This window comes from Uloborus diversus, chromosome 4, assembly GCF_026930045.1.
Source record: "Uloborus diversus isolate 005 chromosome 4, Udiv.v.3.1, whole genome shotgun sequence".
In the NCBI taxonomy this organism is placed as follows: Eukaryota; Metazoa; Arthropoda; class Arachnida; order Araneae; family Uloboridae; genus Uloborus; species Uloborus diversus.
The window spans coordinates 19,696,078-19,723,148 of NC_072734.1; the positions used below are offsets into that span (position 1 = coordinate 19,696,078).

At 34.6% G+C, this 27,071-nt stretch overlaps 1 protein-coding gene across 1 annotated transcript; it reads left to right on the forward strand.

Moving 5' to 3' along the window:
- LOC129219921 (uncharacterized) lies at positions 1-27,071 on the forward strand. The gene is made up of 5 exons (XM_054854238.1): positions 1-426; positions 13,194-13,274; positions 20,045-20,116; positions 26,371-26,948; positions 27,062-27,071. Exons 1-5 carry the CDS (start codon positions 28-30, stop codon positions 27,069-27,071), a joined length of 1,140 nt encoding a protein of 379 aa, XP_054710213.1. The 5' UTR covers positions 1-27.

Sequence of the window (27,071 nt, forward strand, 5' to 3'; positions counted from 1 at the left end):
CATTTTCCAGCGTGCTAGCTTACGACAATGGTTGGAGGCGGATGGACAAGGGAAGAAATCACACTTTTGATTAATCTATATAAAAATGAAAATTTGTTGTACAACAACAAAAATGGATATTATTTCAACCGCAACATGAGGGATGAAGCAATTGATAGAATTGCTGCGGTGGTTAACAAGGGCAAGGAACGTCCTAGGACTGTGCAGGAAGTTAGACGCAAAATCAAAACTTTGCGCTCACAATTTTCTTTTGAGAAACAAATAATGGAGAGAAGGAACAAGCCAGGAATTGACCCAGAAGACGAATACAAGCCGAGATTATGGTGCTTTGATTCATTGTTATTTTTAAACGACCATACAATACCAAGAAAAAATAAGCGTAATTATGACTATATAACACTTGATGATAGTAGACTACATGCACAGGTAGGTGCTTTTTTTCTTGTTTTTAAAATTTCTATGGGGGGGGGGAGGCAAGCGATGCTACTTTTTTGGAAAAACAGCAAAAAACACTCTCACTTATATATGCAAAAACAAAGCCGGGGGGGGGGGGGCAATTGACGGGCCTTCGCACAAATCTGGTCATGCAGACTCGATTGGTGACGATAAACACTGTACACTTCATAAAATGCAAATATTTTTTTTTCTTTCCAAGGGGGCGCTGCTTAAGGACCATAGCATTTTTCAACCGCTCCCGCCCCTGAACTTGCATCCAATCTTTCATGTGCCACAATTGAGGCGGACGCCAATGGCACAAAGAACTTGGATGCTCAGTTTCCCACCAGATGGAGGCACCCTGACTCGTCCGATGCGAAACTGCACTAGGAACTAAAATAGATAGATATGCATGAAATACACCGCCAGCTCAGTTAATTCCAGCCGAGGACTGCAGTTTCGTGCTTATTAGCACTCATCAGCCCGGCATAGGTAACTTACTGAAGATAGATATGCTTGATCCAATTAGGCGCTCAAGGGATCTTAACTGGGCCGCATAACCATGTGGCAAGGGCCCTAATTTTCTGGATCTCAGAAATCCGCTGAGAGATCACTTGGACTTGGAACGTGGGTTCAGAACCCGCAACCAAAGGTCGTACGAGACCAACGCCTAACCACTATGCTACCCAGTTGACTTAATAAATGCCATTTCTAAGAGTGCAAAAGGTTATTAGTGGGAATACATGGACGTCCATATGCAAATTTTAAGGAGGGGGGGGCTCAGATACTTTCCCCATGGTTTAGCAGGATATTTTCCCCACAGAAACCGATTTCAGTACAGATTAGAGATATTAAAATTTTACATTTTTAATAAGTTACTCATTGATAGCTGGAAAAGAAATGTTTTTACATTTTTCCAAAGAGGGGAAGTTCGCCTTTCTAAGGGGGGGGGGGGGGCTTAAACTCTTAACTTAATGGCAGTGGGCTTGAGCCCCCCCCCCCCCACTTGCCCCTTACATGGGCGCCCATGCGGAAATATTCAATTCGACGTCAGCTGCATGTGGCACTCTGGTGACTTTATCGCCGGCACAACTGTTCCCAAGCTTTTGAGCCCATCGCCTCCTTCTAGAAATTGAGTGACACCTGTTGCCCCCCTTTCTTCCTCTTCCCCCTTTCTCCCTCTCCTCTTGGTGCTAGTGAACATCGATATTATGAAATTTAAATGACTAACTTGAAGTAAAATGTATATTATAAAGCCATTTCATCCACTTTTAAGCTAAAAAATAAATTTAAAAAAAAGTAAAACGAGTTTTTTTTTAGGTTTTTCCTTCTCTCTTTCTTTTTTTCAATACGATCTAATAGGAAATTGAAAGGAAATACTTAACTAAGATCAAATTATTAACTTTTAAATTGGAATCTGGGTTAATAAAACACTGACACTCAAAATTATATATATATATATATATATATATATATATATATATAAAAGATATTTGAATATTCATGATTTTTGCGATGAATGATGAAATACAGACGACTCCCGCTATAACGCGATTCAACTTACGCGAAATTGCTATAACCAGCGGCGTAGCGTAGGTTTCTGCCGCCCGGGGGCAGACACCGAAATTCCGCCCCTCTTGCATTGTCCTGCTATATCCCCCCCCCCCCCACACAAAAAAAAAACGACATGCTTAATATTTTACAGAGCGAAAACAAGATTTTATTATCTAAAACATGTTTTACATTTTAATATAATCTTACTGTAACAGAAAATACTGTTGATCGAAAAATTTTAATAAATATTTAAAAAAAATATTGCATTATGAGAGATAATATTTTTAATCCCCGACACACAATGAAAGGGGGTTATAAGTTTGACGTATCTGTGTGTCTGTTTGTGGCAATCTAGCTTCTAATGGATGAACCGATTTTGAAGAAAAAAATGTTCGAAAGGAGAGTTGATCGAGAGTGTTCTTAGCTAGAGGTTGCATCTTTCGATGACATTATTTAACGAAGATATTAATTAAAAACCTCTAAAAGATTTTTCGCGATTTTTTTCAGTGAAAACATAGCTAAAAATTTTAAAATTTAATACCAAAATAAAGAAAAAAAAATTCCGCGTCTGATAGAATGTGTTTGGAACTTCCATGTTTCATAGAATTCGAATTATAACGTTTTTTCAAAGCAGATTTCAATAACGACTAAGCCTTTATTCACGCGATTAGTAACGAATTCATCGTTGGCCGACAAGGAAACAAAAGCAAATGATTTTCAATTTTTACCTGTTGCCAGTTTCTATTTGATCTTCCTTATCTTTTATTATTTTATTTTATTTTACTAATAATAAAGCTGAATGTCCCTCTGTCTGTCAGAATCTTTGTAATGCGCATAGCGCCTAGACCGTTTGGTCGATTTTCGTGAAATTTGGCACAAAGTTAGTTTGTACAATAGAGGTGTGCACCTCGAAGCGATTTTTCGAAAATTCGATGTGGTTCTTTTTCCAATCCAATTTTAAGAACAAAAATATCATAAGACGGACGAGTAAATTACGAAATTATCATAACGTGGAACCGTAACATGGGTACAAGCCAATTGGCGAGAAAATGCATCATACATTATTTGTAAATATACAGGCGAACCAAAAGACCTTTTAGTTTTCTATTACGGGCAAAGCCGTGCTGGTACCACTAGTAGCAAATAAAATACTGGACATTGATTTTTGATAATCTAAGGCTTTTAAAAGGAGTTTAATTTTTTCTTCTTAATTCTACTGTAGCGACTCAGTCGGGGTTTTTTAAAATTTTTAATTATCCCTTGATAAAAACATTGAAAACATGATCTAAAACTGTGTATACTGATAGTGTCTTTTAAACCTTTCATTGAAAAGAAGCAAAAGGAAAAAAAAAAATTATAAAGTACCTGAACGATACATTTTTTTATACTTAAAAATTTTTTTTCTTCTTAAACTAAAATTTTAATTTTCTACTTTTCATCAACTGAAATTCTTTATCAACGCTATCATTATCGATTGTATCAGTCGTTTCTGTAAAATGATGTATAAAATGTCGTTTTTTAAAATGACCCCCTGAATCCAAATATGCAGGCCCGGATCTGCGTACCCGCAAACCCCGCAGTGGGAGGGGGCACGGCCTTAAAGGGCCCGACGGCCCAAGAAATTGAAAAAAAAAAAAAAAAATTGAAAAAACTAGCACTAAGACTTATTAACGTTGCAGCAAATATACACTGCTGGCCTCTGGGGAAAGGCCCTGCAGATTTAGTTGCAGGGGGTCCAAAATTTATAGATCCGGACCTGCAAATATGACCACTATTTTCCCCTATTACCCACCCCGTTTTGGAATTCTGGAGATCAACCTCCTCCCCCTCCCAATTTTTTCTAAGCCAATATTATTATTTGGAGTGGGAGGGAGCATTATATTAATTAACATTTTTCTGGGGGACTAGAGAAAAGAAAAGTTTAAAAAGATGAGCATTTGTAGCAACGAAGGACCTTCAGGGTGGTACACCCCCGAAAATATTTAAAAGATCATCAAAACGAACTGTTTTTTCTTTTTTTCCAGTTTGTCTTCAGTTGTACTTTTCGATGTAAAATCCTAGTATCGGCTTCACTTCTATGAGCCCCATGTCCGAAAAAAGATTCAGATTGAAAAATAAATAAATAAAAATAAATGTAAATAAATAAATAACTAAAATGAAAAAAAAAATTTAAAAAAAAAAAAAAATCTTGAAGCACCGTATGTTGCATATAAGTCGCATCACAGATCTTCAGTCACAAACCGTCCCGGATTATGTATATTTATTGAAGTTACGATCCGATCGAAGATTATACGAATGAAATTAAGTGTGCCTATAATTTAGCATTAATATCTTCTTTATATAAATAAAACCCAAAATCCAAATTTATATGTACGGGGTAAATTCAGAAACAATTTTCGAAAAAATTTCGATAAACAGTTCTCTTTTTATTCAAAATTTATGTTTTGGACCTAAGAATAGATCTCAGAAAAAAAAACCGAGGGCGCATAAGGTTTTTTAGTCCCGTCAAGGGAAACACGTGGAGGCGCAATCACGTTAGTTAAGGCAGTGACTGCTTGCAGGGGCGGACTGGCCCACGGGTCGATGCGCCCTCGAACGTCCTCTGTTGGCCTTCGTTTTTTTTTTTTTTTTTTGGCTCCCTAAAACCTGTGCGAATTCATTTACTTTATTTATTTATTTTTGGCGCACTTAAACCTGTGCGCCTTCGTTTTTTCACGCCCTCAAACGTGTGCGCTTTCGTTTATTTTCACCTTTATAAAACCTTTGCGCTCTTGAACCTCAGTTCTTTCGTGGTTCTTTGGTAGTTAAGGTTGGCGCCCTCTTGGGGGACCCAGTCCGCCCCTGCCTGCTTGTCAATCTTTTTGATTTATAATCCCCTCCAACGAGATTGTCCTCTCTCTCTTCTCGTCTTTTTGTGTCTTCGTCAGTGATAATGGTCCGCATGCATGTCAGTATCCATTATTTCGTGCTCAACGAGAAAAATTTCCCGAGAAAGTTAGAACTGAAGAGTAAAAAAAACAAAAACATTTTGTAGATTTAGTGATACATCCCTCGCAAAGCGCCGTCTTAAAAGTAAAAAAAAAAGCCTTTTCGATGTTAATGTAATGTTACAGAATTTGCCGCCCCTAGAAAGTGCCGCCCGGGGCGAGTGCCCCCTTTGCCCCCCCCCCTCTCACGCTACGCCACTGGCTATAACGCGAATTTTTCACGCTTAACGAATTTCAGAGCTGACGCGAATTCCACGTCCACAACACGAATTTTTTTAAAAAGAAGTATCGGCTTCGTTACTGACAACTAAATATTGATTTCGCGAATGTTTATTACATCCCTTTAGCACCACTGACCAGAGAAAGTACTCACATCAAACTAGTCTACGCATCACGTTGTTAGTGCATCAAATAACCGCTCAGAATTTTTTTTCTTCATTCCAAACATTTAAGTTGATGAAATATAATGGCACCTTAGTGCGCTGTTTCAACTAAAGTTTGTAAAGTTGGGGGGGGGGGGGGGGGGGAGTTTCTGACTAGGAAAAAAAAGGTTAAGATTCTCGATATACTTGAACAACTACAAAATGTCGACGGTAGCAACGCAATAAATATGAGTGAAATTTCCTTATGTACAATTAAAAATCACAACAAAAAGATATCCGTAAAAGTTCAGAATTTAGTTTCAATATTGAAGCTTGCAGAGTGAGTAAATATTATAAAAATGGAAGCTGCTCTTCAGGGTGGTTCAAAAAGACTTTTTTCAGTTAGAGTCCTGGGCACCCCCTATTTTTTTAGACTTACTGATAGCATTATGCTGTAAAAGTTTTAGCTTCTTACTCAAATTTTAAGACGGTGCTCAATGACCCCTCAATTTAACATTAGGCGTACCCAGAAAATGTCACAAATTTAGAAACATTTAATTTCCCCAGCTGGTTTTTTTGTAAATTATTTTATTGCAATGTATATGCATAATACTAGTGTATATTATAATATGTAGCATTGTTTTTTCAGTTCCATGTATTTTTTTTAACCCTTCTCCCCATACTATTAAAGTTTGGGGGAGGGGTTGAGCGCTCTCTTTCAGTTGAAATTAGTAAGCTAAAATTCTTCCAGTATGTTGCTACTCCACAAGTCTCAAAATATTGAGGGGTGTCCTGGTATCTAGGAGAAACTTTTTTTTGCATGTATTTTTGAACCACTGTACTCTAGTATTGTGGATTAAAGATATCGGGAAGAGGGGATATTGCCATAAATGGAAACGTTACAGAAGACAAGGCGAAGCAACCGTATTTTAAAATAGTAGATAAGAATAACTATCTGATTATGAAGCATAAATCATCATCTTCATTTTTTAACTCATAAATATTAGTACTCTATCTGGGGCATTCCAAGGTATTTTTGACATTTATTGTAGAGTCCGTAACGTGACCTTTTTTGCCATAACTTTTTAATTTACCTGTTTGATTAGCATATTATTTTAAGAATTGATCTTTTCCCACCAACACACCCAGCTAATATTAAAATAATTTGCAAATCAAATGGTAAATTAAAAAGTTATGGCAAAAAAAAGGTCACGTTACGGACTCTACATAATGTCAAAAATACCGTGGAATGCCCCATCTACTGTACTGCACTATTTTATAGTGCAGCATTTTATCATTACTACACACTCTCCCCTTTTTTCAGAAATGGAAGCCGCCAATGCCAATTTTATTTCAGTGATTTAAAAAAAGAGGGGGGGGGGGAAGCTCTGCATTCTTTAAAAAGATAAACATGAATAATAAATTTTTAAAATAGAATAAAATTGACTAAAAAGTACTTTTTCTGTAAAAATTTTTAAAAGGAGATGCAATCTTTGAATATTATTTAGGAACTTTCAATGTTCTGCAATGCAATTTGCTTAAGAGAGGGGGAGCGGAAATGCACATTTCAAACATTTTATCAACAAAAGAAATTTATTCAGTACGAACCTATAGCAAGCTTCAGTTTAGTCAAAAATGGATAGATGTTTCCTGAAGATAGCTTCTAAGGGGCCGCCGAAACATATTACATTTCTTTCTCTTTTTTTTTTTTTTTCTGTAGAAATATCATGAAAATCACAGTTGAGTAGAGAAAAATACATGCGCTGTCAAAATATGTTTTACATAAAAAAAAAAAGGTTAAAATAAAAAGGTTTATAATGCAGTAAGTAGACCCTCATTTTGCGCGGGTTTGATTATTCGCGGTTTAAGATTTGACTCCTTTATTTTATTTTACGCAGACGAGTTTTGGTTTTACGCGGATGCGGCGCTGCAAATAGATATAATTTATTGCCGTTTCAAAATCCAAACTCCAAAATTGGGAGATAACAAGTAATAAACTGCTTTTTGGCGTGTTAATAAATCGAGCTTGGGCCACTAGAGACATTTTTTGCGTTGTTCCGGAGCTCTTTCCAGAAGTAAAGTTATTAAACTAGCTCAATGCAGATCTCACTGAAAGAAGAGCTTTTAGAAGTGACAAAGGAGAACGAAACCAACGAGGATACAGACATCGATGATTCACAATCAAAAGCCTTCACGCTGAAAATTTTAAGTCATTTCTTGACTATGGCAAATAATCTTTCTACTTTGTTAGGGAAGGATGGTGTAATTCCGTCATGGGAAAATGACGCGACTGATCATGGATGTGTTAATGCAACACAAAGAACCACAGACAAAATAATTAATGACTGCCAAAACGAAATGGTGCATAATGACCAATCATAAATTAATTTAGTAGTCATATATTCATCATCTTCTGCAGCATCAAGTATTTGTTTAACAAAAACATCTGCTTTTTCTACAAAAGCCTTAGGTGTTTTTGGAAATTCATCTTTTTCCTCTAGATTCATAACCAGCTCTTTTTGTAAACACTAAGTTAATTCATGTTTTCTTAATACACGTTGTGCATATGCATCGGTCTAGTGTTTCAATGTATAAAGCGAATATAAAACAAAAGTTTATTAAAAGATTTGCGATTCAGAATCCATAATATTTACAATAAAAAATGCGAAAAAATTTCATCATGAAAAAAATAAAAGCACTCAAATGGTTTTGGAAATGAAAAATTGGGTGAGGCTTTTACAAATATTTTTATCAATAATTTAATTGAATAAAAGGAGATTGTTGGGATATTTTTGGATAATTGATTTTCTTTTGCACATCATTGCTAGGAAAGTGACATACGTTGATGCATTGATTTGTCATCACAAATTACAAAATGCATAATAGATTCCTTCTTCTAAAATTTAAAAAAAAACTCCGGGGGGGGGGGATGCAATGCATTATGAACATGAGAAATTCTTGACTTAAACATAGAATTCAAATTCTTTTAGAACATAAAAAAAAAAAAAAAAAACGAAGAAGTCAATAAAACACAGGATGCGTAAATCAATTTAAACGTCGTCAATTTTACTTCCGCAAGATATTGCCCCCCCCCCCCTACCAGCTCAATCGGCGGAGATGTCCCGTGCCCGTCTTCCTTGTCATTTTCTCCGTATAAACAACGAAATAGAACCCATTTCAGTTCGAGACATGAACATTATTTCGAATTTTTCTAGGGGTGGGGGGGAGAGATAAGGCGCATGCACTCAATGAAATTTATCGAAAAACCACAAAACCACACCAATTTACATGTAAAAACCTTAGTTTTTGAAAGTAAACGGGGGGCTATTGACCCCCTAAAACCCCTAACACCTTAAATGACGGACCTGGTTATAGGGGTGGTCTGATGTCGTTGACGTGATTAAAAATTCGAATTATTGTAGCGTATTAGGCATGTAGCCACTTTGTAATGTATCACTTGTATTTAAGGAATTTTGTATAAACTTCTCCAAATTCAGGCCTCTGGCCAGAACAGAAAATATTAACTAACAGGCTTGAAATTTTACGTAGTAGTTTGTGTTAGGAAGTTACAAAACTACCGCACCATAGCTTAAAGTTCAGTGGAATCAAAAACATTTTGTAAATTTTCTCTTTCTTTAATATTTTTCTAAAAATCTGAAAAATTCAATTCTCTTGCCAGAGCAGAAGACAAGACCCCCAAAATTAAGCAAAAACAAAGCTCCATAAAAGCAATCTTAAACAATTTTCGATACTTTCAGGAGGCAAAGCGTTTGGTATTGTCCCCTGAAAAAATTTTGACACTGAAGCCCTGAAAACGAGATTTGAGAAGCTCTTTAATGGTTTTAGTGGGAGGAGGGGGCTTACAAAGTGTAGCATTTTGAAGACTTTCCTATTTTTAGACCGACTAGGAAAAAGAAAAAATGAATAAAAATGGGGCGAGGGAGGGGGGTGAAAGAAATATGAAGTGCTGGACGAAATAACCTGATAAATAGTCAGTAACTTTTAATTCTTTTTTCATTTCAAGGTTCTTTTCAAAAGCAATTCAAACGTTTCCCCCAACATTAGACATCTTTGGAAAGGAAAAATTCGAGAATCCTCCTCTGAAAGATAAAACGCAATTTCAGGTCATCTTTGGAGACGTTTAGAGGAAAGGAGAGGTTTCTGGGATCTTCCTCCGAAACTTTTCAAAATTGAAATCTTAAAGCCACAATTTCAGACTATTTTTGGTAGTAACTTTAGTGAAGGGGTGTTGGTTCGGGGACCCTCCTCCGGAAATGTTTTGAAATTGATTCTGAAAAAACGCCTAAATAAGTGCGTCATTAAGACATCAATTTCCATCATTACTCCAACCGAACAACTAAAAATTATTATAAATTTCTTGCAGGGGACGCGAGTTAAGGAGAGAAACTTCTTTTCCGACAGACTAGGAAGAAAAAAAAGAGTGGGGGGGGGGGGAGAGGGGAACTTAATTTGCTAAGCAAGAAGCAGCATCAGTTTTAAAAAAAATAATAATAATAAATCTAAAGATTTCTTTTTGGAAGAATTGAGATTTTTTTCCCAACCTAATTTGCTGTTCTTTTTGTTGAAATAACCTCGCTTTCCCAAGACACGTTCTTTTCTTGAGTAAGATGTACGGATCCCTTGACCCCTTCTGAATACCATTGCCTAGTACCAGCCCAGCTAACGTAGGGTTCCCAAACTTTAATGATTCGCGGCACCCTTTGAAGAATTAAAATTTTCTCACAGCATCCTAGTCTGGTTTTATATATATTATTGTTACCATGGTCCCTTCGCGGCATCCCTCACCTCTTCCTGCGGCAACCAGTTCGGAAATCTCTGATTTATTTTTTTATAATTTTTATCATCACTGTCACAATTTTTTATTTATTTATTTTTTTGTAGCTAAAAGTTTGGAAATTATTTGTGAGCAACTAAAACCAAAAATATCTACCTTTAGCAAAATAAATTTGAGGTTTTGGAGGAGGCCCGGGCCCCCTCAGCCCCTTCCCTATATACGCATTTGCTTTCTTAATTGCTTTTACGGAAAGTAGAAAAAAAAAAAGGCTTGCATCATCGACTTTGACTTGTACTTGCTTCTTTTGAAAACTAAAACAAGAAGTTCTGTCTAGAACTAGACGAGCCTACTTTCCCGTATACCAATACTACTTTCTAGAACCTGATCAATATTCTCAAAATAGCTTAAATCGCAAATTTTTCCAAACATATTTTTAAAATACTTTAAGCTGATTTCTAGGAATAAGATATTCCTCACTCATCTAAAAAATTAAATGCTTAAAAAAATAGCAACTTTTAGACAAAGCAGCTAATACACTTTTTTCCATTAAAAAATCTTTAACAGCTCTCAAAACGAAAAAATAATAATTAAAATTGATAAGCTCATTAAAATAAATACATCATATCAAAAAAAAAAAAACGTTTCTTTTTCCCCCTGTTGCCATAAACATTTTTTTAAATGAATTAATGCACTTACCAAAATAAATAAAAACAATAAAATGTCAACTTAAAGAAATAATTTTCATTGTCAAAAAAAAAAAAAAAAATCGTCTGCGCATATTTTTATGTAGAAACATAAATGACTTCGAGTTTATTCGCCGAGAAAACTGAAAACCTAAATTAAAACTTTAGCATAAAAATAAAAACAAGTCAAATCAACAATAATTATTTCACAGTCAAAATCATAGCTGCGGAGTCGGAGTCAATTTCCTTTGGGGGTAAAGGAGTCGGAGCCGAATATCTAAGAATCGGAGTCCTCCGTGTATAAATTTTTGCCAAAGCTACGAAGTCAGAGTCGAAGTCGGGGAGGCGGAGTCGATTAATTGTTGGGCATAGGAGTCGGAGTCAAGTGCCCCTAAATTCTCGGAGTCGAAGTCTGGAGATTGGCGTCGAGCTATTTCCAACAAAATTTGTTTGAAATAAATCCGCCTTCAAGTACGGAATCTACATTGACTTTCAGTTTCCCCGTAGGCGCTAATGTTAAGAATTTGAACTGTTCAAAATTGCACGGAAAATCGTTCAAATCAAAAGGATATTGTAACGGATCCGGTGCAACTTCCAACTTTCTTGAAAAGACGACACAGTTCTTGATTAAAAACACAGAGAATTTATTTACACTATGTACAGGAAAGATCGTCAACAACTGCTAAATTAATCATCAGCAATTAAGCAAATATCACACCACACCGTAAACTCAACGGTTACATGTACGTATTTACTTCCAAATACGAAAAACAACACAGCGAAATGCCTCGCAATAAACAGAGCTAATACACTCTCAGTTCGAATTCTCAATCGAAACTAACTTTTTATCACGCGGGACGCTTTTATAAACATCGAAAAGAGATCTCTCAACTATTCCAGAAAATGCTACACCGTTCCACACTTTCTTATTTCTTTTCATCTTATCAATAAAAAAATAGGGGACCATATACTTCAGCCGAATGTAAGGGGCTGTATATTCATTACAGGAAACTATTTACAGGTTACGTTACTACAATAATTACTATTTACAGAATTTGTAACAATATTTTATGTACAAGTTTTTCATCAAAAGCTTTTTCCTACAAAGTTTGTTTGAAGCAAATTCGCCTCACAGTTCGGAATTGCCTTGAATTTCCCCGTAGGCGCTAATGTTAAGTTTCTTGTGAACTGTTAAAAATTGAACAAAAAATAGTTCAAATCAAAAAGTGAAATATGGGAATGAGGTGTCCTCGCCGAGATCTTTCGAACAAAAAAAAGTTTGTTCGAATCTGGCTATTCATTCAAAAGTTATTAGGGGGGGGGAGGACAGACAGACAGACCGACAGACAATTTCCCCCATCTCAATACCCTACCTTAAAATTTTTAATTTTTCAATATTTATTTATTTTATTTATTTTTGACTTTTTTTCTTGTTTTTTGCGATATTTTTAAGATGCATTAAGCCTTCTTTCATGCTTTTTTCTTCTTTTTCTGACTTTTACTGGGAAAGTAGGCTAAAAACATAGATTTCCTTAACATATTGACTGCTAGGGACGAGATAACTCGTCCTCCAGAATTATACTGTATGTGCTAGGGACAAGATAACTCGTCCTCCACTACGTTTGCTGTGAAAAAAATTTCTGATGCAAACAGGGGTGAGCGCGGTCAAACGAGACAGCGCGCGAGTTTTTTGTGCTGTAGTCTGTGAGTAAATAAAAACGTAAAATGAGCAAATGAAAGTATATGTCGCTCGAAGATGCAGTGAAATATGTTACTTTATCCGATGATGAACTACTTGACGATGATGACAGGGGACAGTTGCAACTTGAGCGACGGGGAGATCGATAACGATGAGACTAATTTCACCAACCCTGAGCCTGCTCTTGTAGACCTTCATTGTATGCTGTACTATTCATGAAAAATACCAATAAAACTGTTTTCCTTCAAATTGTTTCAAATAATAAGCTTAGCACTGGGAGTCCATATATAGGCTGTCGACGATTCAGTCAATGTGTTAAATTACAAGTTCCAGAAAAAGAACAATGCTTACTTGCCTTGCCACCTGGAACTGCAACCCACACAAAGGGGTGTTTTGCTGCGTTGTTAGATAAGGGGGTTTACCACCTTTCCACTCTTCTTTAGGGGTTTAGGGTAATCATAAAACCACTCCTTGGAGTGACAGACCGCAATCACTACACCTTCACAAAAACCTGAGTTTGTCAGAAACAAATTTAAGTTTGTATTTGATTTAGTTCCCTTTTATATTGAAACCATTTTATTCTTCTTACAATTTGTGACGAAGTCTACTTTCAATTAAATCATCTACGATTATGTGTCTATTTTGCTGCAAAACTAATTTCTTTTTCATATTCGGTAGCAATCAAACCCTAAATTTGAGAGCACTACGTATTATATGGGGCCGCTAAGCACCGAACAGCTAAAAAGTATTTACTCAGAGGTGAGTTTTATTGCATTCATTTCACAAATTATATTTTTGTTTTTTGTCGTATTATTTTAATTATTAAATTTTTATAAATTATTAAATAATTAATTTAAATTATATATTCATAGCTTTAAAGATTTGTTTCAATTTTACGACAAAATATGGAAATATCATTTGCATTTTTGATTTAAAAGATGTTTTTCGAAGTTTTGCTTAAAAATGTTATTTTACCTTGCAGTGCAGAAATGTTGCGGATCATTAATTAAAGCTATGAAATGTTTAAAAAAAAATGATTTTTTGACTATATTCAAATAAAATATATGTAATTCAAAAATGTATTTGTACAAAACATATTAAAATTTAATTTTTCACTTGATCATATGTACTGCTGGGAATGTTAATTGATTGTTCATACACAAAATTAAACATTTTTTTTTTCAAGGTGTATTGAAGGAAATTTCAAGGATAAAATGAGATTTTTTAAGGTCTAGTCAGGACCTATTTGGAAGCTTGTACCTGTGTCTCTATCTATCTACCTATGTCATCGTTACTGCCCATGAAAAACAGCGAACCAGGGCCGTAACCAGACTTTTGTTTCGGAGGGGGTTTTACCAAACACATTATTTGAAACATTTGTATGGTCTATCAAATTTGGTTTCATTTGTATTCTATTGATTTTTGTTACAATAGATTATCGAAATGTAGGGAGGGGATGTTCTTACAAAACGCCATATTGAAACATAATTAATGAATTCCTCAAAAACTACCATAAACACACAATGAGTTTGTACAATTTTTCAGTCATACTAATTTCATTTCACAAATAAACTTGAAATAATAATAATAACAATATTATTTTTGTCACCAAAATCTTAATAAATAAATGAATAAAATAAATAATGGAAAGCATTTCTTTGGATGAAAAATTTCGGAGGGGATTTAAACCCTATAATCCACCCCCTTGCATGCAGCCCTGAGCGAACTGACCGTCGAACCATATACCAATAGATTCGTATTCTTTCAGGCCATGTGTTTTGGCTAAGTTGCATGATTGTGCGACTTTAATTAGCGGAGATATAAATTTAATAACTTTTTTTTCTCCCTCCGAAACCTCGGATTCCCAAGGACGTCTTTACCATTGGTTATTGGCAACGAGCTGTTTTCCTCTTTAGATCTTTCTCAAGGATTGCCTCTTGCCGCTGCAAAATTACGGCCTAATTTTTCTTATGGTTTACAATTTCTTTTTATTTTCTGCTCAAAGCGGAAGTATTTCGATCTTTTAATGGTTTGAGTAATTGGTAAAGAAGCGAGTAGCGAATTGGCAATGTAATGGTTCTAGAGATGTCCTGCGCTGAAAGTTACCTGTTGCATTCATTAATTAGTGTACCGCCGCAGGCGGCAAGAACGATGTACCAGCGAGATCGAGGCGGTCAATCTAGCCGCTCTGGCGGCCTGTAATAAAATAACAAGCTTTGATTTAGTTACAATAAGCATAAAAGTTCCAGCACTAACCTAATCATCACACTATAAATCCACAAAATCACGTCTTTAATAATGGGCAGTTGAGCTAGACGATATTAAAATTTTAATACCGCGCTGGCGCTATATTGCTCTCTAGGTATCAATATTTAGGCTGATCAATTCAACATTTTACGGGGGCAGGGGGGGATGGTTGGTTTATTTGATTTTTAAGGCGCAAGAGCCCTTGAGGGCTATACTGCGCCAAGGGGGGGGGGGATGGTGCTAAGAATATAAGTATAAGCTGCAGTGAATAAAATTCCTTCCCCATCTTTATGAATAAATATTTCAGCAATTTATTCTGATAACAATAGCTACAGGGGAGGGGGCCATTATACCATTGAATTTTATTTGAGAAATTGTTTTAAAAGAATATCAGTTCTTTAATTAAGAGTCACATGTTTTTTTTTGGGGGGGGGGGCGTCACCACTTTTGATGGGCATCCCTAGTTGTATCATCTGCATTTTGAGGCGTGAAATGGAGAAAAGCCATCGGACATTTGGATAAATAAATAGGCCTATTCCGCAATAATTTATTTGAATAATAGTTGCTAAAAAAAGGTGTCCATGAAAAGGGGGGGGGGGCGAGGGTTATGAGACACTATAACATCGAAAGTTTTAGAAAAGTTCTTTTTAAAGGCTTTAGTCTTTTTAGTGAGGTGGGTTTCGGTAATACTGAGTGGGCCATCGGGGGAAGTGGGAGAGACATAGCTACACAGTGAAACATGTGTATAACAATACTGTTTATAACAATAAACCTATCTATAACGATATTTTCCATGGTCCCAGCAAAATGTTAGCATAAATAATCAAATTGTCTATAGCGATAACCCGTCTATAACAATATTTTTTAGATCTCAACAGTATCGTTATAGACAGGTTTTACTGTATTAATGGCATATTAGGATCTACAATAGAGAAAAGCCATTAAATATCTTGATAAGTAAATAAAACAATTTATTTAAATAATGATAGCTAAAGCAGGGGTGCCCTTGGGGGGGGGGGGTCAATAATATCTTTGAAATTTTCAGAGAAGGTATTTCAAAAGGATTTTATTTTATTCGATAAGGAATCGCTTTTGGGACGGTGGGTGCCAGGGGCGGATCTAAAGGGGGGCCATGGCCCCTCCCAAAGCCTTGTGATTGTAGGAATTTTTTTAAGGAAAAAAAAGAAAAAAGTATTATGAGTAGATAACAAAATTTAACACATGTACTTTTACTGAAAAAGAAGTATAGACCTAAATTGTGAGATAACTTATATCCCTATCCTCAAAACAAAACTTATATTTCCAAAATTTTTCTCCATCTTTTACATCATTTCTTGATTCCAACTACAGACACTTGAACGATCTGTAAATGCTGCCGTTCTCAGAGTATACCTATTGTTCACAAGACCAAAGAGCGCCTAAATTTTCGTTTTTACGACTTTAATTTCGAAATAGGAGGAGAACCCACTTTTCCCATGCCCTTTCACAAATGCCTTGATATGTAGCAAAAAATTGCATTTTAAGTTTTTATGTGGAGAAAAATGTCAGCGGAAACTAGCTTATCCAGCCCTTATCATTTAACTTGCTTAAAAGCAACTTAAATGAATTTTTTTTGGGACTTCAATTACAAACGAGTTTTGATAGGACCCCCTCCCTCCCTAGTTTATATCGTGATGATAGCTTTAAAATGAGGTTTATTGGAGGAGCTCACGAATCTTCGATCCCTTTCTAAAATATATATAAATATAGTTGAAAATCGAATTTTTAGGCGCCTCAAAGGCAAAATATTTCCAGAAAGGAAGGATTCTAAGCACCTTCACATTTCCTTTAATGTAAGCAAACATTACCTAAAGGTGCATTTTTAGGCTGGACAGCTGAGGAGTTAGAAGAGCACCCCTCCTCTTCTAACTTCTCAATGTATAATGATAGAATATTTTGGTTTTCTAAGCTTTATTTTCAAAAAGTATTTTGGGGCCAGCACCCAAAACCTGTCCTTTCTCCGTTACATCATCAAAAATAGACAAAATGCGTTTTTAGTTTCCTAATTTTCAAAAATTACACGGAAATTTAAATTTTGAAACATTTTCGAGGGAGATTCCTAAATCCACCCCCTCACCGAATGTCTCGATACCCCGAAAATTGAGTTTTTAAAACTTCATTTTAATAAAATTTCCGGGGAGTTATCAGGGCCTAATCTCCCAACAGGCAGAGTAGGCAGCTGCCTAGGGCGGCGAACTTTTTAGCGGCGGCAAATTTGCTATTATAATGCACATTTTTTTAATTAAATTGTAGTTCTTGAAAGTAAAATATTAGCTTTCTTTCATTTTCCACAGAAGAGACGAGTTTTTCTAGTAATTTAATAATGATTACTTTTACATATCTTCTGAAAGTCAAATGTTTTTCAATCATGGTGTTTGCTGAATCGTCAGCAAAATTTGCCGAATAAAAAAATTTTTCTGGAGATCACCGTGATCATTTCATCGGGGCGCCTCAGAATGTGAAACGCCATCATTTCTTCATAACTGTGACAATTTGAACCTGGGGAACACTTTTTTACGTTTTTTTGAGTCAAGGATATTTTGCTTCTTTTAGGGGGGGGGGGGAGGGGACGACAGATTTCAAATTTGCTTAGGGGCGGCATGGAGCTAAATTCGGTCCTGGGGAATTTGTTCAAAAATTTCGGATAGCCCCTCCCAAAACAATCGGCTGGATCCGCCACTGCGGGGGTGCTCAGTAAAATTGAGGGGTGGGGGGGACTCTAGCTATATTATCAGCATATTAAGATCTTCGATGGAGAAAAGCCATCAGACATCTTGAAAGATAAATATTTCAGCAATTTATTCTAAATAGCTAAAGCAGGGAAGCCAATTTAAGGGTCATGAGGCAAACTATGCCATTAAAATTTTTAGAGCAGTTATTTAAAAAAGATTTTATTCTTTAATAGGGGTTTGCGTTTTTTCCAGGGGAGGTGGGGTAAGTAAGTATTCCAGTAATTTATTCTAATAATAGTAGCTAAAATGACCTCCCCCCACCTATTAACGTAGGAGATGGGGGGGGGGGGGGAGAAGATCGCGGCACAGACCAAATCATTGAAGTTTTTACATAGGGTGCTTAAAAAGGACTTTTCTCTCATTACTGGGGGATCCCTTTTTTGAGGGGGATTTTATACCCTATAAAATTTTGGGGGAGGGTCATCCATAGCAAAACCAACACATCTGTACATTAAACTATTTTTTTTACTTAAATAATTTTTAAAAAACCATATAAGTTGAGAAATGCAAGTTTTTTTAAGTTTTCTATGAACATCGATATTTTCCAGAACCGGAATTCCTAATGCATATACTGCCATAATTCCGAAATATACATTTGAAAAGTCATATCAAATAAAAGATCAGATTTTAGACGAAAAAAAAACTTATATCTCCTCTACTTCCGACATCATTTAAAAATATAATAAATAACGCGAAAAGTTTTCTTTAAGCAAACACAAATGGCCAGCCAAGCTAACAAATCTTCGTTTCAATATCATTTCAGGGCCGCCGAGATCCAAGGCCAGGGCCCACCCTCTCCACATAAAAGATTTTAAATTTAAAAAAAACAAAAGAAAAAATTTCTATACTTTTTACGTGCAAGTGGATTATCCTACGGTAACCTTGACTTTAAATACGGTGCTGCATTCAACAAAACTCACATTAGCTCCTAAATTAGCCAGATACTTTTTCTTTCTTTTCTACAAAACATGAGAAACCCGAAGATTTGGCTCGTACTGCAGGGGCGGATACAGAAATAATTTTTGGAGGGGGTCCAAGAAATTGAAAAGTGCTCCCCTCCTACCCTGCCATTTTCAATGTTTCATAACAAAGTTTTCATGACCTTATTTTTAAATGTCTTTCCCCCCAAGATCCTTCACGGCATCTACATTTAATTACAGAAATATTATGCACTTTTCTATTTTGAATATGGATGTAAATAATATCTTTAACATTTCAAGCCAATAAAATAATAAACCCTATAAAATTTCACCGAGATGCTGTAAAATGAGCTGTTTTAGTTAGGAAAATTTTCATGATGATTACAACATGAGGTCAAGGATATCAAATAAACCCATACCTTATTTGAGTGTTTATAAATTAATTTATATTTTAACTAGAAAATATTATGTAAATAAGAAAATCATAGCTTCATAACATACACGTTTTATTGAATAATTCAGAAACTATTTCAAAGCAGTTGCTGATTTGTTCTTTTCAATTTTAAAGTACATGCCGTTTCTATTAATTATGGTTTTGTCAATTTCTCTTAATTATTTATTTCATTTTGCTGAAAAATAAATCTATTATTTTGCAAATAGCTTCCTGGATCAAAATGACTTTTGTAGTCACAGTCTACAAACATTTTTTTTTTTAAATATTAATTACTGATTCCATCAAAGAATAATTAACAGAGGAATCCCGATACTACTTTCCTTTGAGTTTGAAATCAGTGACTTAATTGTCTTCTGCCGCTTTGGTCTCTGACTCCAGTATTACTTCTTTAGCAAACAAAAATGCTTTTTATTCAAATAAGATCTGTCTTTTGTGTTCCTTTAAGTCAATTTAAAAAAATGAAATCATTTTATTAATTTCTTCTTTTGGAAAGAACCCCCCCCCCCCCCCCCAAAAAAAAAAAAAAAAAACTCCACTGTCGTACAGATAAAAACATGAACAGGTAGCAGTAGCATGAAAATTCAGAAAAGTTAGCACGCATTACGATACAGAACCATGAATGAATGTGGAGTTTTAAGTAAGTATATCATCGCCTCAGAGCAACAGTAAGACATGGAAATCCAGGAGTAACAGTAAGATATCCTACTATTACTCTGGGGCGACGATATTTCAATTAGTTCTTAATTTTAAGTCTGGTCAAACAATACATCAGACAGATTGAAGTCTGAATATAGTTACCACGGTAGTAAAAGTATGCATACATCGATATATTACGTATATCGAAAATTTACCAGCCCTAGTGTGCAGAAAGGATCAGATGAACTACCATGTAGCAAAATCAGCAATTTAAAAAATCAGAAGTAATTTCAAAATTCGTTTGGAAACATATAAACACTTATCCAAATACTAGTTCACCTTATTTTTTACAAGTAAGAATTTTGAGTCTTTATCATGCATAAAAATAGGTTTAGATGCTTCAAATTTTCTGATGCTGCATTTAATACCCCTCCCCCCCCCATGTATATCTTTAACGATTATGTCTTCATTTCACTGTAGAATTTTATTTCTTAAATTTAGACACCAGAAGTTGAGAGACCTACATTTTGGACTTTAGCGAGCATTCCACAACTGGAAACCACTAACTTAGAGGTGAGTTTTATTGCACTCATTTCACTTGTTGGACTTTTTTCTCCTTTTGTTTATATTCTCGTTATATATTCAAAGTTATAGTATTCATAGTATTTCAAGGACGGACCCAGAAACTTTTTAAGGTAGGGAAGATTTGTACTTACCCTTGGTTTACATATGTTTATGTTGATTGTAAATATTTCGGTCTTTAATTCCGAAATTGATCCCCGAGTTCTTCCTCCATTATTCTTATATCATCGAGGTCCTCTAAAAATTGCGTTTTTGAGCTTCAATATCGAAAAATTGTGGGAAGAGCATTCACGGGGATGGGGGCCTCAATTCCTTATTTTCCCAGAAGCAACTGAAATTGCCCTTTTTTTTTCGTAGAAATTTCAAAATACTTTCTGGGAAAGAATTCTGAGCATGATTAAAGAGAAATTATCAGGGGATAAAATCTGTTCGGAGGGTCAAAAACACTGACTTTAGTGACCAAAACTTATTAAACACTGATTAAATACTAACAATTTTTTTTTAAATACTGACTGACAAACTTTAGAATAATAATCAGCAATAATATTGTTACGTGTTCGGTGCCAATTTCAAACTTTCTTTAAATGACGACGCAGTTCTTGAGAAAAACATTGGAGATTTATTTACAACTATGTACAAGAAATATCGTTAACTGCTAAACTCACCATAGCAATTAGGCAAATATAAATTAACACCGTATACTCGACAATGGCACACATATTTACATCCAAATACGTAAAAACACAGCGAAATGCCTCACAATAAACAGAACAACGCTCAGACGAATCTCTGACAGCTAAAAACATAACTGACTCTCCTTCAAATGCCACTCGGCTTTTTACACTGCTTTGGAAAGTTCGACAAAATTCAAAATGCTTCTCGTGTTTTCTTTTTATTCCATTCACAAATCTTATCATTCAGAAAATGGGGGACCGTATACTTCAGTCGAATGTTAGGGGTTGTATGTACATTACAAGAAGCTATTTACAGGTTACGTTACTAAGATAATTTTAGATGCAAAATAATGAGACAAATGCCTAATTTAGCCAGATTACAACAAATTAATCACAAAAATAATTACTAATTACAGAATTTGTAACAATATTTTACATTGTAAAATGAATACTTATTTTATTTGTAATGTATTTTATTGTAAACCTAAAATAAAATTTTGACTAAAAGTTGTGAGTTTAGTTTACATAATTTCCATATGATGATGAGCAGAGACCTACAAAAACTTTTAAAAGTTTGCAGTCAAAAAAATTTTTTAGATGCCAGACAAATTATTATTCGGTTTAAAGAAATATTTAGTGCAACATGGTTTATGAAGAAATAAAACTGGTTGTTAGGGTATCTTTTTAGTTGTTAGGGCAGCTTGGTCAAAGGAGTTTGTCAGATCCTAATCATAAGAATGAATTTTTACTGTAACCAGGAAATTACATTAATTTAAAAGATTGTTCAAATGTTCAAAAATTTACGAAAATATTGAGAAAAGTTTTTCATCATTAATCACATTACTTTTTCTTTTAGCATCACTGAAAAATTCCGAATTAAAAAACAAGAGACAGAAAATAAAATATCTATAAATCGTACATTTAGCTTTAGCGCTGTTCACTTGTTAATTAAAAAAAAAGGCAGTATATATTTGTTTGCGTGAAAATAACTGTACATGCTTCAAAAAGCTTTACGCATTTATGTTTGAAAAAAAAAAAAAAGATGTTGAAGAGAGAAACTAAACAGCCTAAAAAGTACGTCTGACAACTTTTTTAGTAAAACCGAGAGCATCTCATGTTCAGAAGACTTTGAATTGCAAATAAGTATTGAGTAGAAACTGAATTCCCTTGTATCACGATAAATATATTAACACAATGAAAGTTACTTAAAAGAGGCATAAAAATATATTTAGTCTTTCTAGAGAATAGCAAACAACAAATTCTGCCATCCACTTCTTTCTGTGTTACAATCGGGACAAAAATTGCCAAAAAAAAAAAATCAATTTGATGAATCAATTTTTTGAGAAATCACCCCTTATTTATCATGTACTGCATGATTAACGGCTGTGTACACACATTTAAAAACAAAATATACACACTATGATCTTATGCAGTTATAATTGATTATTATAATAGAGGCAAGTACCATATGCTGCATAACACAATATTTATTCTACTGTGAACTTTAAAGTATAGTGGGGGACAGAATGGTTTCTCAAAATTAACAAAAATAAATAAATAAGTAAAATAAAGCAACTATTCTGTTATAATGATATTTATGTTTTATTTTGTAGGTATTAGAAGCATTTTAATCAGATAAATTTAAAATAAAATTCTTTTTCCTGAAAATTTATTAAATTGTTTCCAACAGAATTCTTTGTTATCCTTTTTAATCATTGCCAAAACAAAAATGAATTTCATAGCAATTTAAACATTTATAGGGGAAATAAAGATACATATAAATAAACAAAAAGAAAAAAAACATACTCTGTAAATATTTGCAACAAAAAATTACTTTTTGCATGGTAAATTTCTTAAATAAAGGATTTAAATCAGCATAAATATTAATGTTAAAAAATTTTAAATCTCTTGAAAATACCTTAAAATAGCCAAATTTGAGAAATATTGTTCATACATCAAACTATCTTTAATTAATGTTCAGTAAGTTACCGCCCTATAGCCAGGGTTAAGGCAGAAATACATAAAATACACCGTCAGCTCAGTCAATTCCAGTTGAAGACTGCACTTTCGTACTTAAGCACAAAACTGCAGTCCTATGCTGGATTTGACTGAGCTGGCGGTGTATTTCATGTATCTTTAATTAAGTTTGTTCAAAACAAATGCCTCTGTTAGTCGGAGATTTATATCTTTCTTTTAATTTTTCGTGTACGTACTTATAGTAGGTAGTTCTGTAGGTAGGTACAACAGTTGACACCAACAAGACACAAGCTATAGTACAGCTTGAGGACTTTGTATTTTCCAGGGATGACGTTTTACTTCATTTGAAAAAAATTAAAGAGACTAAGGCTCCGGGACCTGATAATATTTATCCAAAAATTTTAGTTGAATGTGCGGAGGAATTAGCAGATGTAATCGTAAATATTTTCAATGCTTCTTATAACTCGGGGACAGTGCCAGAGGACTGGAAGCTGGCTAACATTACACCGCTCTTCAAGAAAGGGTCTAAAGGGAGTGCGGGAAATTATAGACCTGTGAGTCTAACTTCGGTGGTTTGCAAAATTTTTGAAACATTGATAAAAATTAAGATAGTAAATTTTCTAGAGACTAATAATCTATTGACTAGTTTTCAGTACGGTTTCAGGAAAGGCAAATCTTGTGCAACTAATTTATTACATTTCTATGACAAAGTTACCATGGCTTTGGACAATAAGAAACCTGTAGATGTTGTTTACATTGATTTTCAAAAAGCTTTCGATAAGGTACCGCATGTTGCTCTACTTAGCAAATTAGCTGATATAGGAATAGGAGGGAAAACTTTCATTTGGGTAAAAAACTGGCTGACCGGAAGGAAACAAAGGGTAGTTGTAAGGGGAAATTATTCTAATTGGAGTGAGGTTTTAAGCGGGGTTCCTCAAGGATCAGTGTTAGGGCCTGTTTTGTTCATTGTTTTTATGAACGATATTCACAAAAATATTTCTGGGAACATGAATTGTTTTGCTGATGATGTCAAAGTTATGGGGACTGTAGATAATGAAGAACAAGCAAAACAGCTGCAAGAGGATCTAGATCATATTACGGAGTGGGCTGATAAATGGGGTATGGCTGTTAATGTTGGGAAATGTCAAGTGCTACATTTAGGGCATGGAAATAAGTGTACAAGTTATTATTTGCAAGGTTCAGTCATTAGTCAGGCAGACAAAGTTACTGATCTGGGGGTCTTAATAAGTCAGGATTTAAAGTTTAGCCAACAGTGCAGCATTGCTAGTAACAAGGCCAATAAGATGCTTGGGTTTATCAATAGATCTATTTCAAACAAATCTAAAGAAGTTCTTCTGCCCTTATATAGAAGTTTGGTAAGACCTCATTTGGAGTATGTTGTTCAGTTTTGGTCTCCTTATCTTAAGAAAGACATTAATGTATTGGAAAGGGTTCAAAGGCGAGCTACAAGGCTAATAAATGGACTTTCTCACTTAGACTATGATTCCAGGCTTAGAAGGTTAAAAATGTACAGTCTTAAGCAAAGAAGAGACCGAGGGGACATGATTCAGTTGTTTAAATTTATTAAAATGAAAGATGTTACGGGGCTGAAGTTAAGCACTGAAAACAGGACAAGGGGTCATTGTTTTAAGCTATTTAAATCTCAGGCTAACATGGATATTAGGAAAAATTATTATTATAGCAGGGTAGTGGAACCTTGGAACAGTTTACCGGAAGAGGTGGTAATGAGCAAGGGAGTAGATAGTTTTAAGAGAGCCATTGATCTTCAATGGGGATTGTAAATTGACTAGGACCAGTCTAGCTGGGCCCAGAGCCTGTTGCTGGTCATCGCTTTTGTATTTGTATTTATGTTTTATTTTTTGACTATTGGGGGAAAAAGGGGAATGATACACCCTCACCAACATTTTCTGAACAAGAAAAGTATTTTTCAATGGGGGGGGGGAGGCGATCAGACAGACTATTAGACACATATTTCCTCATCCAAGTATATTACTTTCAAAATTTTTATTTTGCAGAAATCATTAACTTAGTTATTTATTTGACAATTATTTCTTTTTAAGATTTTTTTACACCAGACTAAGCATATATTTGTTCTTTCTTAAAAATATTTGTGGAAAGTAGACTAAAAAGAAACCAACAGCAAATTATTTTATAAAATAATGCAAACTTTACCAGGTTGGCAAAATTAAGTTGCAGTATTGGCAATGTCTCACTCTTTTAGTATTTTATAAAGTTCATAAGAAAAACAGGAAAAATACCACTGACGATATTTTTCTTAAAATGAATTCTTGGGGAAATTTGCAAAAAAATACTGATTTTACTGACTAATTTTGAAAAAACTGACTTTTACTGACCAAAATGAAAAATACTGACTTTTACTGACCAGTTTTATGTCCTGCAGTACAGATATGTTGCTGACTACCAATTATTGGAATAGTAAAATAATTAAAAATAATCTTTGAATATTCAGTAAAATAAGGTAAAATCTGCGCAATTCATAATTTTTGTTTGTACAATAACATGGTAAAATAAAATTCCTCATTTGATTTTTATGGGTGCTAATAGGTACTCGGTATACAATAGCAGCATTTTCGAAACTGAGATGAAATTGAAACAACTTCAAAGTTGTACCCAACAAAAGTACAGAATAACAGTTGTTAGGAACTTATAACTATTTTGATTTAAATTAAGAAGCTATTGTTAATTTGATACCTATGGTTGTGACAGAATTTCACTGAGCCTTAAAATTTCTTTTAAAAGTAGTATAGGTAACTAACTTTTTTTATGGGTTGGAGTTCTGCTTCATTCCACAACATAACATATACCAACGGATAAATGTGTACACTGAACATATTGGACATTATGGAGGAAAAAAAGTTTATTTTTGTGTTAAGTTTTATTATTTTAAATGATTTACATTTAAATACATAAAAAAATATACTGAAAAAAAAAAGATGTGTTATGATAGCTGGAAGGTTTTTCTTGCTGAAATTAAAAATTTTGGTACTAACTTATAATTTGTTTTTGTCAAATTTTAAAATTTGTCAAAATTTTTCTTTTAAATTGGGGAGTTGTGATGATTCACACTTTATTGATGAGTGTTTCTACGCTACTGCACACCAGTTATGTACATAAATTTTGTGCCAGTATTGTAGGAAGAAAGAACAGGAAATTCAGATTTTAAAGCAGTTATTAGTTAATTCTCCGTAGAGAGAAGGCATCTTACGTTTCTCTAACACTTTTGCCCTTGGGGTTTGAGCCTTCAAAGACCAAATAAAAAGTGTCCCAGAATTCATTTTTTTTTTGCAATTTGTATCAATTTCGAACAGTGGGGCAAGTGCACGGGAGTGCACACAGAGCACGGGAAGCTGGCTCATGCAACTCGCTATTATTTTCAATATTAGAAAACAGAAAAGCATGTCCTGGAACTGATCAAACAAACAGCTCCAGTCCAAAAACAACTAACTGATCACCTTCATTCGATACTTAGATTAAATGTCACAGATGTTTGTTTCAATGTTCCTGAAAAATTTGATGTTATTCATTTTTATTCTCATTGATTGTTTTTTGTAGGGTATTCTTGTAAAACAAGCAGATGAACAAGAAGAAACAGGTTGGCAAGAAGAAGCAGATGAGCAAGAAGAAGCAGATGAGCAAGAAGAAACAGATGAGCAGAAAGAAGCAGATGAGCAAGAAGAAACTAAGGTATTTGAAAGAAGTGAACTCACCCATCCTGAAACAATGGAGGACAAATCTTCTGAGAGATGGGAACTGAGCAGTCTTGAATCAGTGGAGGATAGAGCTTCTGGCAAATGTAAAATGAGCAGTCCTGAAACGTGGGAAGCTTCAAAGAGGCATGAACTGAGCAGTCTTGAATCAGTGGAGGATAGAGCTTCTGAGAGACGTCAAAATAGCAGTCCTGAAACGTGGGATAACAGAGCTTCAAAGAGGCGTGAACTGAGCAGTCATGAGACATTGATGAAAGCAGAAGGCTCTGCATTGGCAAAATCCATTCCATGGAAAGAAGACAGATGTGATATATTTGGAAAATATGTTGCCTCGGAAATGAAAGTAATAACTGATGAAGAACTGTATTTAGATACAAAATGTGCAATAGAAGACATTATCACAGATGCTCAAAGAAGAATGATGTACTTAAAAAAAAATGCTTCATTGGAAGAATAAAAGCTATTTTTGAATTTCTTTTCATATATTAGATTTGAAAAGGAGTTGGCATTAATAAAATTTCACATTATTAATATAGGCAGATTTAG